The sequence below is a fragment of the Pseudonaja textilis genome, chromosome 5 (genome assembly GCF_049901715.1).
Source record: "Pseudonaja textilis isolate UNSWEBS1 chromosome 5, rPseTex1.2, whole genome shotgun sequence".
Classification (NCBI taxonomy): domain Eukaryota; kingdom Metazoa; phylum Chordata; class Lepidosauria; order Squamata; family Elapidae; genus Pseudonaja; species Pseudonaja textilis.
This window is the reverse complement of record NC_141994.1, coordinates 18971959-18989608: the sequence shown is the minus strand read 5'-3', so window position 1 is coordinate 18989608 and position 17650 is coordinate 18971959. Positions and strand designations below refer to the sequence as shown.

At 42.9% G+C, this 17650-nt stretch overlaps 1 protein-coding gene across 1 annotated transcript; it reads right to left on the bottom strand.

The window, feature by feature from the left end:
• Positions 1 to 253: 253 nt before the first annotated feature.
• BCL2L14 (BCL2 like 14) lies at positions 254 to 17276 on the bottom strand. The gene is made up of 6 exons (XM_026702270.2): positions 17100 to 17276; positions 8933 to 9411; positions 7463 to 7630; positions 5300 to 5370; positions 2904 to 3179; positions 254 to 1114 (listed from the first exon to the last, which is right to left on the bottom strand). The coding sequence occupies exons 2-6, from the start codon at positions 9381 to 9383 to the stop codon at positions 1073 to 1075; spliced, it is 1008 nt and encodes a 335-aa protein (XP_026558055.2). The 5' UTR covers positions 9384 to 9411; positions 17100 to 17276; the 3' UTR covers positions 254 to 1072.
• Positions 17277 to 17650: the final 374 nt, after the last annotated feature.

The window sequence follows — 17650 nt, the reverse complement described above, 5'->3', positions numbered from 1 at the left end:
TTGTTGGCGGTACTAGACAAGGACAAGGGGCTAGGTGCTGAGAAATACAACAGTGATAATAATTAATGTGTGACCCTTCCAAAACCTAAGACAACAATCTTAATTTAAAACCAAGAAAGCCGTCTGGGTCTCTTAAGAGAATTTGCAGAGAGGATCACCACGATTCCAGATTTGTTTGCTAGATTTTTAAGATGCCAAGGAAGGAAGAACAGAGCTCCCACCGCAGAGTAACTAAACAAGGAAATGCAGAAAAGAAGGGAAATCACTTGCTTTATTGTTCTCTTAATTATGTACATCTAAATCAATTTTTGTGACTTAAGCTAATTTTGCCTTTTAGGATTTTAATCACTTTCAGATCCAGATTCAGGTCTATCATCCCTAGTACACCTTCTTTGGCCAAAGCCATTGTGCAATTTACACTATTTACACTTGTGCCAAACCTTCCAAGGAAAGGGGGTGAGAAATCTATTCAATTAAAAAGGCAGTCATCTGGAGACTGGGACACCAAAGAGCTGGAAAGCAGGCAGCTGTTTGTGAGCAACACTGACAATGCCCCCCAGGGGAAAAGGGAGGGAGGGAAGGGAGCTCACAGAAAATCAAGTAGCAGCAGCCATTTTGTCCTTTTGCAACTCCACCCTTCAGACCCCTCGACCCCTCCAGAAAAAGGAGATCACAGCGGGCCAATGTTTTGTCTTCACATTCCTGGCTCAAGGCAGCCATCCTTCTTGCCCTAAAGCTCTCATCCAGACTGAAGAAGCAAGGGTGGGTTGCATGCTTATTTTAGACCCAGAAGCCAAATTTGCAAAATAAGTAGCTTCATTCCGCTGGAAGACTTCGGGTCCCTCCGATAATTAGGGCTCACGGCTCTTTCATCTCTTGCTCAGGTTGAGCAGGATTAAAACAGATATTGCAGACTCTGTCCTTGTCCCGTAACGTCTAGTGCTGCAGTTGTTGGCGTTCCAAAAGATCCCACGTCTTGGAGGCAATCATGAGAGTGACTAAGTTTTTCCTCTCACATCCCAATCACTTTTCTCCATATTAACCAACCAGTCTTGAAGATGATCTCCTTTCCTCATTCAACTTCTTCCTGGTCTGATAATCCTAAGGCTTTCAGCTGGATTAAAAAAAGAGGAGAAAGGGGATCAGTGGGATTTATAAGTGTTTCTGAAGATTCTCAGTCATCCAGGTCATGGAGGCAAATGGACTTTCTTGGTTTATTTTTTCTTTGAAGATGTTTCTGTCAGGATTCCAGCAGTTGCCCTAATTAAATCATGAGTCTCGAGCCAAGCTTCAAAAACTTCGAAGAATTTATTAGGAGCGACCATGTCGGCATGATCTGTATGAAACCGATTCTGAGACATGTAATTTACTCTCACCCTTGACCCTGGTTTTCCCCCCACCCCTCTGGGTATATCATATTTCATATTCTCCAACGAAACACATTCATAGCCAAGAGTCATCAATCACATTCTCCAATGAGAGAAATTCTCCAATTTCCTCGGCAGAAATTCTGGTAGCTTAATTATACTCTTTGGAAGATAAGAATGGAGTGTACTTTCGGTTCCAAACTGCTGCACTGCTTTTTCAAATTTCTCCTCCCCATTTTCTGTTCATGGCAACTCTAAGACAAGCCTAGAAATGTTTTATGAGTTGACAGTTTTGCTTCTCATCCCAGAAACGTCTTCAGCTCTGACTGGATGGTCCTTCCATTCCCCAACCATCCAGTCAGAGCGCAAGAAGATTCTTGGAGGACAAGCGAAAAGGTCTTCAAAGAAAAAAAAAACCCCAGAAAGTCCAGTTGCCTCTTGAAAAAGCACCTGTGGGATTTATAAGCGTTTCCAGATTTCTTGCAAGATGACAGCAAGTTCTGAGCCAGAAGCTTGAATACGTGCCAACCAATCAATGGTGGGTTTCCAATTTCCTATCAGTTCTATGCACATTTCTATGCACACATGCTTTGTGTGCACACAAACACTTTGCATGCATAAGGGTGGCTCAAAGACCGACCTCTGTCAACGCTGGTAAATTGAGCTGTTTTTTACCTCGGCTGAGGCATGGCAATCCACTCTGCCGTGCGATTCAGCTGAGCTAAAAAACAAGGGAATATAGGAGAGGAAAAAGTGGGGGGCAGGTGGGCGGGGCCAACCAGAGATGATATTTGCCAATTCTCCGAACTAGTCAAAATTTTCACTACCCATGCACTAGAACTGGTCCAAATCAGCTGAATACCACCTCTGCAACCAATGCTTCTCAATTGAGAAACAAATTATCATATAATGTTGAGAAGAGGGTGACTTCCCTTCAGCTAAGCCAGAGCTCCAGAAACTCTGCTGAGTAAATATGAAGCCACAAAGTGCTTACCTTTCTCCGTTTAAGTCTTGTAGCATAACTTTACTGCAGTATTGTGTTAAGATCAGTGGATTAACCAAAGTTTAATCCTTGGGATTCCCAGCGGTTGTCCTACTTATCATAGCTAAAAGTTCTTAAAATCTCCTCCTCCTTTGCTTCACGTTGCAGATCATGGAATTCTCTGAGAAGGTTTAACTTTTTCAATTCAATTACTATGTTCTTCTTGAAACAGCTTATGAAAACATATGCAGTTGCAGGAATAAGACTGATGAAAGCACCAATTTCCTTTATCATTGATACCTTTCACAGAGAACTCAAGTGTAATTATCTCTCTCAAAGTGGACAACAGACAGTAGCATCTAAGAACATGTGGCTCAAGTTCATTTAAATTTAAACCATAGGTTTTTGTTTACCCTAGCAACTTTAAGATGGGTGGTCTTCAACTCCAAGAATTCCCCAGACAGCATGTTGGCTGAGGAGTTCTGGGAGTTGAAGTCCACCCATCTTAAAGCTCCCCCAGCTGAAAAGAAAACCAGTTTTAGACTATCTCTTACCCATCCACCTTGGCTTTGGATCCAAGGGCTGAAGTTTTCCTGCAGGTATTTTGTTCCAAAGCCCAGCACAAGATTCATGGGATGGTTGTCCACTGCAGTGAGTTTGGTTGTGGCTTCCATAATCAATGCAACTTTCATGCTCTTAACTTCATCCTCTGAAACGACTGTGGAGTCTATGGGTATCTCCTCAAGGAACTGGTCTGTCACTCTCCTGAAGAAGGCATAGGAGGTCATCATATCCCAGATACACTGACAGAAGGTCTTATCCTTCTTCATCTGGAAGAGGAAAGAGGAGCTATTTTATTTTATTTTAATATTTATTTGTCTGTTTAGCCAAGTTCTTCTGTTTAGCCAAGCTCTTCACATTGTCTAGGTTGTTTTATTTTTTATTATTTTTTTCAAATTGTGTTATATGAAGATCTGCAAGAATTCCTCAAGAAATTGGTGGAATGGATTAATGGATGGAAACTTATCTAGGAGAAATCCACCAAGAACTAATCAGTGAAATCAGGGGTGGGATTTAGCAGGTTCTGGCTTGTTCTAGTGAACCGGATGTTAAATTTACATCTGGTTCACCGAACCAGTAGTTGAACTGACCGCATGGTCCCGCCCATCTCACCCCTTCCAGGAGTCTCCACATGGCCCGTTTTTGATGCAGGTAAATACAGGTTCCGTGCAGAGACTCTGGGAGGGCGAAAAATGGGCCTTCTGGAAGTCCAGAAATGGGCCTGTTTCTGGCTTCTGGAGGGCCTCCAGAACCCGGCGAAGGCCATTTTCACTATCCCATAGGCCCGAGGGAAGCCTTCGGACTCAGGAAGGTGAAAAACAGCCCTTCTGGAAGTTCTGGAAATGCAGAAATGGGCCTGTTTCTGGCTTCTGAGGGCCTCCAGAACCGGCGAAGGCCATTTCACTGTCCCATAGGCCGAGGAAGCCTCCGGACTCTGGGGAAGGTGAAAACAGCCCTTCTGGAAGTTCTGGAAGTGCAGAAATGGGCCTGTTTCTGGCTTCTGGAGGGCCTCCGGACCCCAGGGGAGGCAGGTTTTCCCTCCCAGAGGCCTGAGGGAAGCCTCCGGACTCTGAGGAAGATGAAAAATGCCCCTCCCAAAAGTTCTGATAGGCCACGCCCACCATGGCCATGCCCTCCCAGCAACTGGGCGGAGAATCGGTTGTTGGGATCTTTGAATCCCAGCCCTGAGTAAAATGGCTTGCATCGAGTGGGAGTTTTTAAAGAAGAGATTGGCAGCTATTTCTCCAGAATAGTATAGGATCTCCTGCATGAGTGAGAGTTGGACTAGAAGACCTGCAAGGTCCCTTCCATCTCTGTTATTCTGTATTGTATTCTGTATTTTCATGAGATTGTATGAGAAATTAAGGACCAAAAAAAAAACAAAAAACCCCACCAAAGATGCCCAATCACTCAAATGGTGCCTCTTGATAACGTTTATAAACCCTTGGCCTGGATGACTTTATGCCTGAGGACAATCTGAGCCTCATCATCTCAGATTCTAAGATAGTGTCAAATGTGTATCCTATTATATTTCTGTGGGAGCTCAGAATGGGTTACGTAGGACTCTCTCCATATTTTATCTCACCCTCACCCATAAACTAGCTTGTTTAATCTCACCCCTTATAATAATGGTGGGCTTTTTTGACAGTTCATTCCATTAAAGATAATGTGTCCCTATCCATGGTTTTTTCCAAAGACTTTTAATGAGATTTACTCCCAGGTAATGGCGTCTAGGATGAAAGACTCTGTGATTTTCTGAAATCACATTTCTAATGTATGTCTGTGAGAATACTTCCAGGTGCTCTAATAATTGAAAATCACAGACTTGATCTTTGGGGTGGGAGAAGTTGTGCTCAACATAGACAGGGGAACTAATAATGACATTTCAGAGTTGAGCAATTTCTGCTTTCTTGGGGGGGATTTTTCTCTTTGATAAACCAGGGTGGGGAATCTAATGTCTTCTTTTAACAACCCCATAATCCCGTGCCAGGTCGAGTCTGGGCAACTGTGTTTTAATGGCCAGATACCTTTCCTGTTGCAAATGAGGAGTTTTGTTCAGCAGATATATTCTCAGTGTGCCCAGAGAAATATCTGCCTCTACCTAGGATTGAACTCACAGCCTCCTGATTGTGAGGCGAGAGCTCTACCGCTAGGCCACTGCAACACTCCCAAGAATCAAATGAAGCTTCAAATTGCTCTGTGCTTTCTCTGAATTCAAGAGATCTTTTTTTCCTGTGCTGGAAGGAGGTTACACCTGGCTTTTAGGAGAGAGAAGACAGCACTGAAATCCATGCGCTAAATCGTAAAGGAAGAAAAACAAGGGAGTGAATGAAAGTTTCTTCAGTTAATTTGCAAATGGAGCTTTGGAGTCCATGCCACCTTAAGTTACCTTTTCCTCCAGCTCATCTCCTGACTTCCGTAACAAGGCAACTATTGCATCAACAACCTTTTCTTCATTGTCTGGTAAAAAGATAAAAAATAACTGGCTGGTTTTCTTTTCTTAACACAGCAAGTAAAATAACAAAGCTCTTGGATGCATGGTTGTGTGAGATGCTACTAGAAATGATTTATTGCTTAGGTGCCATCACGTGGTTTACAATTCCTTCTTTGACCACAATTTTTTTTTTCATTTTTGAAAAAGAATGATTATTGGATAAACAGTAAATAAGCCATTCAAATGCCTTGAGCTTCCTCTCATTTTCAAAAATTCTTGTTTGTTTCAACTACAAGCCTAACTAACCCTTATGGAAAACAAAAGTACGGTGGCTTATAGAAGCATTAGATTATTTTCCATTATGCTAAGGATTTTGTCCCTTGCAACCAGGGGTGATGTCTACTTCTGCTATCAAATGAAAAATCTGAAATGAGCTCAGATGTCTCCTCCAGAGAAAGAGATCTCTGTGTTCTGACCCAAACCCTTTTCCAATAAAACAAACACGAACCAAAGGGAACAGAAACCTTCTAATGATTCTTACGAATCCCCAGTTAAAAGGCTGCTACAAACTAATTAACTTTGATAAGCACAAGCCTTGCCAAAACTGTGCGAGGCTGCCAAGAATAACAGATAAGAAATATTTTACAACACAAGAGTCTTCAAATACCAACTTAAGATACTGCAATGTCCAGGAGGCTGGAGTTTCAAAATGTCTTTGCTTCCTGCAAAGAACGTTTGCTTCATAGCTGGCTTTTATCTTCTTGAAGGAGGGGCCATTACCTTACAGCCTTACTCCTGAGTCACCCATGCTGTTTCAGCTGCTCTTTCCTGCGAGCAATCCTGCACACACATGTACTTGGCACAGGCTCCTCGGGAACCTCCTCATCACTGCTGCCAGCCCCACAATCTCGAAAGGCAGCAGTCCACTCCCTAATAGTCCAGGCCCCTCATCTGAGTCCTCGCTCTCCTCAGCTGTCCGCACCTGCAGCCGGCTAACCACAACACTCTGTCATGATCCTGCTTCTCCAGGCTGGATCAGAGAGGCTCTATAGGGTAAGTTGACTACAGGGCCAACAGGAGGGAGAACTTGGGTTGGCTGCTCAAGGGGACCAATTCCACTGACTGAAGCAGAAAGCCAAAGTGGCTGGAAGAGGCTGTGATGCTCACAACAGCTCTCCTTGGCCAGCATGGGGCACTGAACCAGCCAGTTGCTTTGTATCGCTGGCTAGGGTTCCTGTTTTGGGGGGCAGTGGTGCTTCTTGCAAGAACTGATTTACTAAGCAGTTCCAGACTATGATACCTCTAATTATGTCACCATATAACAATGCTTCTCAACTTTGGCCGCTTGGGAGGTGTGGATTTCAACTCCTAGAATTCCCCAGCCAGCATAGTTGAAGTCCACACCTCTTCAAGTGGTTTTCAAGTGAAAACCTGTCGGAATTCATTGTTGGAATGTATTTTTATGGAACAACTACAGTAGTATTCAACCAATAGATGACAGTTTTTACACATTTGGGTCTATGGTACATACTCTATGCTCTTTTGTTCTAAGTAGAGTTTCCTATTACAGTTAAATAGATGAGCAGTAAAGCACATGGTGATTGTACCCTTTGTTTGCACTGTGGTGCTATATACAGTATAAACAAAATTTTTACTCTTTTTTACTAGAGGAGTTCAGTTCCCCTTCTTAGCTATCCCCAATGACAATGGGTGTACATTCTTGCCAACCCCTCCTTTCCAAGTCCTTTATTTTATTTGCTTTGACTAGCTAAGCAAGATGACCTCTCTGTAACAGTGCTGTTGAGTAGCCATGGTTTGGAAACAAGGATCTAGAAATCTCTCAATTACCAGTTGAACAACGGCCTGGGGAATCATTTGCCCTGTGCATGTCCTGTGAATACCTTCAAGACCCCTCAGTAAAATATTGTGGAGAATAGTTGAATTGAAATGGGTGGAACTGCTATGAGGCATACAGAAAGCAAGTTAGGATTTCATCTAGAACTTGTGCTAAAATGGAAACTTTCTTCACTGTCCGTGTGGGCAAGGGATTGCAAATATCCATGAACAGAAAATCATTAGCAAGAAATGCCCCCATGAAGAAGAAACAAAACACTTTACCAAGTCCATCAATCCCAATTGGTGGGATTGGCTTGCTGGTTGAGCCACCATCTTCTTCTAGAGTCAATGCACGTTCCACTAGCGGGCTGCTCTTCTTCCCATTGGGAAATCTGGAATGATCCACTATTTCAACAAGTTTCTCTGCCAAACGAGAGATGTCTGAGTCATCTAGGAAAGCAAGACAAAATAAGAGTGGAATTATTCCATTCAACCATCTCCCTTCAGCTAATGCATTATTCAGGAACATACAAATCTTCGCTGCATCATCCAAAGCAGAGGTGGTATTCAGCAGGTTCTGACCAGTTCTGGAGAACCAGTAGAGGAAATTTTGAGTATTTCAGAGAACCGGCAAATCCCACCTCTGACTGGACCCGCCCCCATCTCTTCTCTGCCTCCCATTGAGTCCCAGCTGGTTGGCTGGGTCTTCCTTGGTTGCCCTGCACAGGAGAATGGAGCTGAAAAGCAGGTTAGTGGGGTGGGGAGGGAATGGAGATTTTGCAGTAACCTTCCCCTGCCATGCCCATCAAGCCACACCACAACCACCAAGCCATGCCCTCAGAACCGGTAGTAAAAACTGATCCAAAGATGGGTTTAGTCATTAGGGGAGAAAAATGAACAGTGGCCATTTTGGAATCCAGTTTGGCTCCATCACCAGAGTGTTTTGGAGGGAAAGGAGAACAGCCCATGAAGATTACAAGTCATCCTTGGCTTATGACCACAATTGGGACTAAAGGTACCTTTCCTAAGCAGTTAAATGAGTCATGCCCAATTTTATGGCCTTGTTGAGTACCAAACAAATTTTCCCCATAAGGAATGATGTAGTGAGTCACAAGGCAGCCAACGCTGACAAGTTCTAGCTTGTGCGTTGAGTACCACGCACAATGAGGACCAGGACAAAATTTTCATATCAAAATGCATTGAGTACCAAATTTGATAAGTTTCAAAGCAGTTGAGTACCGAGGTATCACTGAACATAAAAGATGGACAAAGCTTCAAGCACCCATTCCAGCTGCCATCTTGACTTCTTCCATCGTGTCTTGTGGTCAACTGTTACTAGAAATAAGTTGTGGGAAGGTCACCTTGAAGAAAGGCTTCTATGCAATCAAAATTAATCCACCTGTCAGAGTATATTCATTAACTGGCAGAGACATGGTTAACAGAGTTAGCCAATTGGGGGCTGGCAGTCTGGGCATGGCTTAGCTCCCTGCTCTCAATTCTGAAAGAGAAACTATCTTGCTTGTTTGCTGAAACTGATGTCTGTTCTGAGCCCTCTGAGTTGCTGCTTATGTTACGTTGAAAGAATCTACAAATGGTATTGTAAACTTTACTCATCTTATTATGTTTATAAAGAAGTTAATAATCCTGCTGAATCAGTCATCTGTGTATTTTCTGGACTCAAATTTTTGCTGCAAACTCTATCACACCTTACTGTGTACAACCCAAGTTATAGGAAACCCACGGCATGCTCACTTGGTAAACCCTCCACTCTGGTGGTCAGCTTCATGGCATGGCCATTGATGGAGTCCTGCTTTAGGGATACTCGAAGGTTCCTGCCATCTCTTGCTTGTGGCCTTAGGCAAGAAGGAATGCAAAAGCATTTCCAGTTGGTTCTGGTCTTTGTCTTTGCTTTCTTCTTCTTCTTTGCCTTCTTCGGGTCCTTCTGCTTTGGTGGTTTATGATCTTCTGGAGAAATTTCTGGGAGAGTCACTTCTTCTTCCTTGGCTAGAGTATCCACTTGTACAGCCTCTTTCCTTTCTTCCTGGACTCTGGGTTCTCTTTCTAATAATTGCCCATATTTGCTCACAGACAGTCGCCGCTGTGCATAGACCATCAGAACTCTGAATTCTACGCTGGTTCTGTCTGTATCCTCCAAAGGGATTTCTTCCATGTTGGACAAGCTGTTCTTGTATTCGTTGTTCATCTTGCAGGTTCTATCAGGTCCCTCCACTCTGTAGCAAAAAGAAGAAAACCCATGTCACTTTTAAGTTTCTAACACTCTCCCTTCTTTTCTACCATTTTAATTCTCAACTGAGGAATGTAACAGATGTTTTGAGATGTCAAGTGTTACCTGGACAAAACTGTTTTACATCCAATACCCAAGTCCAAGGTTCAGAAACAGCTGAGATGGCATTTCCAAATGGTAAGACATTAATTAAAAAAAGAGGCGAGGCTTTGATATTTTTGACCCCTTCCCATCGACTCCCCAGACCCATCCCTGAAGAAGAACCATCTCAGATATGGTGGCCAAGAATCAGAAGGAGTTGAATAGCACCTTTTCTGATTATCAAAGCTCACAAAAGTTTCTGCCTTTTAATAAAGTGAGTTTTAAAAAGAGCCAGTGGTGGGATCAGCTTACATGGAGCTGCAACAAAGGGCCGAAAGAGCCACATATGGCTCCAGAGCTGCAGGCTGCAGACCCCTGGATTATACCGTTTGTTCTACAGCATTTTGTAACTTAAAGGCTTGCTTTGTGCATTTTGTTATTTGATTTTAATTAGTTTGTCTGGCAAAGGCCAGCAATGAGTTGGGGATTTTAATCTTGTTTTAAGAAATATAATTAATCCTAGATGCTGGGTTCCTTGGGGTTTTAATCCTGTCTTGAATGGATTACCAAATCTGCATTTCTGAAAGTTGGCCCCTTAGTTTCTACTTGGGGCAGAGAGCTGAGGCTCTGAGTTTCTGTCTTTAGAAACATGTTTTTCTTTTAGGGAAAATGTAATATTCTGCCTTTTAAATATTTCCTAGAATATTTCATTCTTTTAAGGGGGTGGGTGTTAACTTTCTTCACTAGTTTGGATAATGAAACATCTACAAGAAAACAAGCAAGCTCAGGGACTATCAAGGATGCCATAGTCTTCCTCCTCCTCCTCTTCCTCTTCTTCCTCTTCCTCCATTTCACAAACCCTACTCCCTTCCAGCACTGATGATGTTACCTAATTTGGGTAATAAAATGTCTGTAACTTGAAAACAAGATTTTTTTAAACGGTTTGAGCAGAGGAGCTAAAACTGGAGAGGGAAAAAAACCCCCAAGAAGTTATGGGGGGGGGGGGGGGGGGGGGGGGGGGGGGGGGGGGGGGGGGGGGGGGTGTCAACCCTGAGCTACAAATATTCTCCTTTATTAGAACCGTGACAGCTACTGCACATTGAGCAAGGGGGACATTTGTCTGGTTCAGCTCGCAGGGGCATTCTGGGACATCTTCAAATGACTATGGTTGAGCAACATTGGTCTTGTCTCAGCTGCCCATTCCTATGCGCTTCCCCCAAATCAAATCCCTCTGCATTTGCTAATTTGGATTTTCAAGAACTGAAACTGATGATCGCTGATATCCGAGGCATGCAAGGAGGGGAATCAAAGAAGTTAAGCAACTGAAGCTCCCATCTTGACATTTTGACTTTCTTCTCCTAGGCCACCGTGACTGAAGGACCTCCAACTGGTCAAACTGTTACTTCGATTATGATCCATTGTTTTTGGAATTATAGCAATAATTTTAAACTTTTAGTGGGAAGACGCTTCAAGAGTTGGCCTGGACAGTGGGTATAAAAACAATAGAATAAAAAGGTTTTAAAATGTACCCAAGAAGAAGCACATTTGGCCACTTATTGATGGTTCTAATAGCAAAAAGTGACAAACAGATGGTAGTAATTCCCACAATGGAACAATGGATGGTAAAAGGTGGTAGGAGTTGACAAATGGTAAAATGGTAAAAGGTGGTAGGAGTTAATTAACTATCTTAAAGAACTTATCTGGTTGTGTTTCTATTTGGAAACCACTTCTGGATTTTGTACTTGACACTGGAGGAGAAAATGAAATTGTAATGTAAGGTTTTGTTACTTAGCTTGATTTGGTGGTTATTGAAATGGCTTGAAATATTTATAAATGTAAAGCAAAAGGCTGGAACATTTAAAAAAAAATTCTACTGCAGTGAAAAAAGTCAGAACACATGATGTTTTCTTTCTTATCTCTCTTTGCTTCCTTCTTTCTCTTTTTTTCTTTTTAATTTTTGTCTGTATTTCTATTTAATTCTCCAATAAACTTTAATGACATTTTTTTTAAAAAAAGATTCAGCCTTGAAGTATAGCACGCTGCTTGTGTTACCCCTATGTCTGAATTCTCCTGTTGAGAATACCTGAGAAAAACAAGCTGGGTCATATTAAATAAGACCCTAAACACGTAGCTTTTAAATGAAACAAGTTGTTGCTATCTCCCTTGTACTCCAGGATAAACTAGATTCAATTTTGAACCTGCCAGGCATCCCTAAAGATTTGATTAGTTTGTAACTCCTGAAGTTACCGTAATCTTTTAAAATGTATTGCTCAGCAACAGAAGACACACTCTTGACAAATGATGATAAATTCTCTCCTCTCACACAGCACGGTGTTTTTCAAACTCTGATTCAGGTTTGAGCTATGCTTCCAAAACGCACCTGTGGTCAGGGGTGGGATTCAATTTTTTTAACAACTGGTTCTGTGGGTGTGGCTTAGTTGGTGGGCGTGGCTTGGTGGTCATGTTATTGGCTGGGTGTGGCCAACTCAATATCACTCACATCAAGGCATGCATCTCCTTGCCTGGCCTCTCATGACTGTGGGCATGCTGCAACAGTCCTAAGTGTGAAAAATGGTCATAAGTCACTTTTTTCAGTGCCATTGTAATTTTGAATGGTCACTCCACATGAGGAAAGTACCAGCAAAGGAGGGGAAAAAAACTCCAGAGATATTCCTGAGACAGAAAGTCTAGTCCTGCCCAAGAATGTAATAAGGGTTACCGGAGAGGCACTTTCTGTAAGCAACACCAGAATGTTTCCTTCCTCCCTTCCTTACAGGATTAGGCCAGTAATTTCTTCTAACAACCGGTTCTCCGAACTGTTTAGAACGTTAACAACCAGTTCTAGCGAACAGGTGAGAACCTGTAGAATCCCACCCCTGCCTGTGTTCCCCTAAGAAAAAAACGGGTCTTATAGGTCAATGATGGCTAACCTTTTCAGTACTGAGTGTCCAAAGCACGTGTGCATCCCCAAAATGCAATGCACACACATCCCCCGTGCTTGCACCCCTGCCCTGTGCGTGCGTGCATCCCCATGCACATGCCCCCTGTATATGCATGTGTGCATATCTCCCATGCAATGCACCCCACCCCCTGTGCATGCATGACAGAGACCCAAAGACCAGCTGGCCATTGGGAGGCGCAAGCGCATGGACGGCAGAGCTGAGCTGATGTGACGGCTCGCGTGCTCACAGAGAGGGCTCTGCATGCCACCTCTGGCACGCATGCCATAGGTTCATCATCACGGTTATAGGTGATGTCAAAACATCCAACCTCTCACTGTTGAGAGCCACGCCTTTCTTTCAAGAAGAAATTCAACGACTCCTTATATGTTCTTCTTATATTCACCCGATTCCATTAGATTCAGGATGGGAAGCTCTTTAACATTCTTCTCTTTGAAAACAGCAACAATAAGGGCCACCAGAAATCAAATGTTCAACTTCTCTAAAATTTAGTACAGGGTTTCCCCACCAGCAAGGGGTGACTAATGCTACTGATTTCAACACGTTCTGGGCCCAATCAATTAATGGCAGTTGAATGAAACCAACAAGTTAATCTTTTGTGTGTGATTTTACATGGAAATAAGGGTTTGATTTGCCCAACAGCCCACCTTAATTGAGCTCACCTGGCCTAATCCTAAACTCTTCCAGATCCTGCCGGTGTTATAAAGCAAGCCCTGGTAAATTAATTCACTGATGTAGCCAGGTCTGATATCTCCATACCTCCATTCTCAGTGATGACCTGGGCACCAAGTTAAAAAAAAACTGCTTTGTTTAGTATGCTCATTGTATGGATAAAACAGGTGCCACACCTGAAAAGTCTAGGAAATTCCAGGTTTCACACAAGTCCAAAGGTGCCTGTTTTCTTTCTTCCTTTCCTCCTTTCTTTCTTTCCTCCTTTCTCTCTCTCTCTCTTTCTTTCTTTCTTTCTTTCTTTCTTTCTTTCTTTCTTTCTTTCTTTCTTTCTTTCTTTTGGTAGTAAATAGTATTTATTTGAAATGAAAAACAAAAAAGGGTACCTGAACTATTGCATTTAATCATGTATTGTATTTGTGTTACTCTACCTTTTTGCATTGGAGACAAATATACAATAAAACATTCAGATATCACAGATTGCACACTAGATAGTAATTCTTCAGGCCTTTTACATAACCACCAAAAACAGATATTGGATTCTTCAATATAGTACAAAAATCCACCCCTCCAGTCCTAGCCAGTTATCTTCAATTTACTCCTGTTTGCTGTACAGATCAATGGCCATTTACCCCAAAGGCTTACAAATTAATAACAGGACAAAAAAATATACATTATACTGACACAAAAAGCCAGTTGTGTTAAGTCATGTAGCAAGTAACCAAACTTGCTGAAATTAAAAATATTTTCTAAAAACAGTTTTAACTGCATAAATATTTTTTTTTTTAATACACAGTTCATTTACCAAAACCAAAGGAGTCTGGAACGAAGCAAAACAAAAAAAATCCCTACTAATTTTTATACATAAGAAAGTGCAAAATAATGTCTCTGCAAAATCTTTTGCTCTTGGACTGGCAGATAATGGATGGGGCTGCCACCCTGACTTTCTTCTTAAGCACGAACTCTACAGTCACACGTTACAAACAAAGAGTGTATGGACCAAAGGTGCTTGTTTTCTATCTCCTTGCTTCCTTCATTTTACAGAAGCTAACATGAAATGGCTAGGAAACTATTCCTAGAGCAGATGGTTTCATTTAGGGATATCAGCAGGGGTGGGATTCTACTGGTTCGGACCAGTTCTATAGAACTGGTTGTTATGATTCTGCGCAGTTTGGAGAACCGGCAAATCGTGCCCCTGGCTGGCCCCACCCCTCCCCTCCCAGTCAGGCCTTATTGCGCATGTGCAACCTCGTGCGCATGCCTGACATCACTGACGGCAATCTCCCCCTCCCAGTCACTCCTTAAGATATATCTTGTTTCCCCCCCTCCTGACGATCAGCTGTTCTGACGATCAGCTGTGCTGGGATTCCCCTCACTGTCTTATTGCTTCGCCCAAGAGGCTTCCCTGAAGCCCAGGAGGCTCAAAAACGGAGTGCGGGGAGGTGCTCCATTTTTTGCCTTCCTGGGCCCCAGAGAAGCCTTCTGGGAGCAAAAATGCTGACCCGAGAGGCTTCCCTGAGGCCCAGGAGGCTCAAAAATGGAGTGCGGGGGGGGGCCTGCCAAAAAATAAGAAGAAGAAGCCACGCCCACCCGATCACATGACCATGCCCACCTAGCCATGCCCACAGAACTGGTTGTTAAAAATTTTAACTCCCACCCCTGGATATCAGCCGTTGCCCTAGCTCTGACGTGATCTTTCTTCTAGACACTGTTCAAAGTACAAAAACAATCTTGTGCCAGTTTTACGCGAGTGATGCGATCGCCTTGCTTCATTTCTCGTTTCTGAGAAATGAAAGCACTTCTTCTGCATGGAATTGCCCACTCCTTTTCTGGCAGTGCTCCACTGGCTTTAAGAAGCTCTTCTCAACAAATAAGCTTATATCGTTTCAATAACCATCAAGGAGGCATTTTGTGTTACTTATCCTTCCCGTGCAAACATACACGGAGACCAGAGGTTGGTCTTCAGCAGGTTCTGACCAGTTCTGGAAAACCGGTAGCAGAAATTTTGAGTAGTTCAGAGAACCGGCAAATACCACCTCTGACTGGGCCTGCCCATATCTATTCTCTGCCTCCCACTGAGTCCCAGTTGATTGTCTGGGTCTTCTTTGGTTGCCCTGCACAGGAGAACGGAGCTGGAAAGCAGGTTAGTGGGGTGAGGAGGGAATGGGGATTTTGCAGTATCCTTCCCCTGCCACGCCCACCAAGCCACACTCACCAAGCCACACCATGCCCACCAAGCCACGCTTACAGAACAGGTAGTTAAAAAAATTGAATCCCACCACTGATGGAGACCCTGTTTGGTATACTGGTGAAGGCATCAGGGTAGGGACCAGCGGACTATGAGTTCCAATCCCACATTAAGCACAAAGACAACTGGGTGATCTTGGGCCAGCCATTTTCTCTCAACCCTAAGAAGGAAACAGTGACATACCACTTCTGAAAAACCTTGCCAAGAAAACGGCAGGGACTTGCACAATCAGACACAATCGAACTGATTTAAAAAAAAAAAAAGATTAGTGACTCCGACAGAATTCTGAACTTCAGTATATTTCTTCCTCCTTGCCTGCATTCAGACTGGTTGTCTCAAAGATGCTTTTTCATGAGGCACCTGGACTGTCTTGTTTTTTTTTTTTTTTTGAAGACGTTTCGCTTCTCATCCCAGAAGCTTCTTCAGCTCTGACAAGATAGTGGGGAATGGAAGGATTTATATTCCTTGCAGACAGCTGGTCATTTGCATCCTTTTAGAGATGTCCTCAAGATCACCAGAGTAGTGCAAATGGTTCCTGTCGTCTGCAATTTTTCCTCTGGAAATCTCACAACATTCCAAGGGTGTCCATCCCAAATTGTGTAACTAAAAGTCTGTAGAGATTCTCAGCCATTCAGGTCATGGTTGTCCCAAAGGTGCTTTTTCATGGGGCAACTGGACTTCCTTGTCCCGCTTCCCCGGGACTTTTCCCCACAATGGGAGCTGATACTACAAAAAATTCTTCCTTAGGGGAAAAAACAGCTGCTAGGAGAAGTTTATTTTTCATGAAAATAAAAATAGTCCACTGGCTCACACTGAAACAGTGGTAATCTGTTTGTGGGGAAAGTTGCAAAGGAGGAAATCAATAAGAACATCCCCAAAGAAATTTGAACTGCCTATTAAATTGGGAGGGGGGGGGCATGTAAATTAAGAAGGCAAAAAGTATTGATATTGTGTAGCAATCTAATCATCTTCTCCCAGGTGCCTACAAGTAAGGTTCTCCTGTAAGGATGCCGACCTCCTTCTTAGAGATATTTTCCACCAGCCCAATAACCCAAGTTCTCCAGAAAGACTCCATCAAAAACATTACAAGCGCAAAAAGGATCCAAAACTTGAGTAAATGCCACAGGGAAAGGATATGCAACCCAAAGGATAAATCGATGGAGAATCAACTCAGAAACGCAGCCTCCTTTGAAGCAATCGATTTCTTCAGAAACATTTGAGAAGTCAAAGGGGTGAAGAAGCTTCCAGGAGTGCCAAAACTTTACAATGGACCTTGATGTCTTCTCTTTCTTTTGGCTTCCCAGAGAAAATGGCAAAGCGTTGGTACTTCATCCCTTTCCACTGCCAAGAACATCAACCCCGAGGGTGTGGGCAGGGGGTTGGACTAGATGACCTGCAAGGTCCCTTCCAACTCTGTTAATCTATTAAATATGTTAAACCTTTCAGCCTCATTTTAACCCATTTTGCCACTTTCTTTGAGCAAGGAAAAGTCAGAACTAAAACATGCAGCAAATGTACGTCTGGCTACAATATATATTGCAGGATCATTTTGAAACCCCGTCAAGATTCCCCACCCCACTCCTCAACAGGGCTCGAAGTTGCTTCCCTTGGTAACATCAATGTAACAAAACTCCCAAAGAGGATATCTACCATCCGGGTTTAAACAAACCCAACATTTACATTTTGCTCATTCTTATGAACAATTTGAAGCAATACCTTTGAGTGTTAGTGCCCAAACGGTCCTGAAGAAGTCTCTTTCTTGATCTTCCTTACTAGTTTTGCCTACAAAATTACTAAATAGTTGAGAAGAGTCGATAAAGTGGAATGTTTCCCCATTTCAGTCCAACAGCAAACGTGAGGAATTCAAATGAGGAGTTCAAATGAAAGAGTAGAAAAGCTTTCACTTCCTCATTAGGCGGCCGAAGGTTAAAGGGTGGAGTTACCCAAACAAGCTCAAACAGAAATTAAACATCACCCAAGATGAAGTCACTCTGACTTCATTTGAACTCAAAGGCACCCTACACGAGATACAAAAACAACTGGAAAAGATATGGGTGAGGGACATCTAGGCAATCCCCTATCTCTCAGCACAGCTTCTATTGTTTTGGAGGCAAAGCTCCTGGGATATTCCTCAGGCGTAGACATCTAGAGTAGGAGAAGAACATAAATCAAATAAACAAAGAATCAAACAAATTCTAGCAAAGCAGAACGTAGGTTTTGTTCCTCCCACAACTCCAAAGTCTCGATATTTTCTAGAGCAGGGGTCA

What these genes read in the sequence shown, in the direction of transcription:
- BCL2L14 (XM_026702270.2), bottom strand. Translation starts at nt 9,383, where the DNA reads ATGAACAACGAATACAAGAACAGCTTGTCCAACATGGAAGAAATCCCT. An exon ending in AATTGGGATTGATGGACTTG is followed by an intron (nt 5,371 to 7,462) that starts GTAAAGTGTTTT and finishes TCTTTTTACCAG; the next exon opens with ACAATGAAGAAAAGGTTGTT. An exon ending in GAGATGAGCTGGAGGAAAAG is followed by an intron (nt 3,180 to 5,299) that starts GTAACTTAAGGT and finishes TTCCTCTTCCAG; the next exon opens with ATGAAGAAGGATAAGACCTT.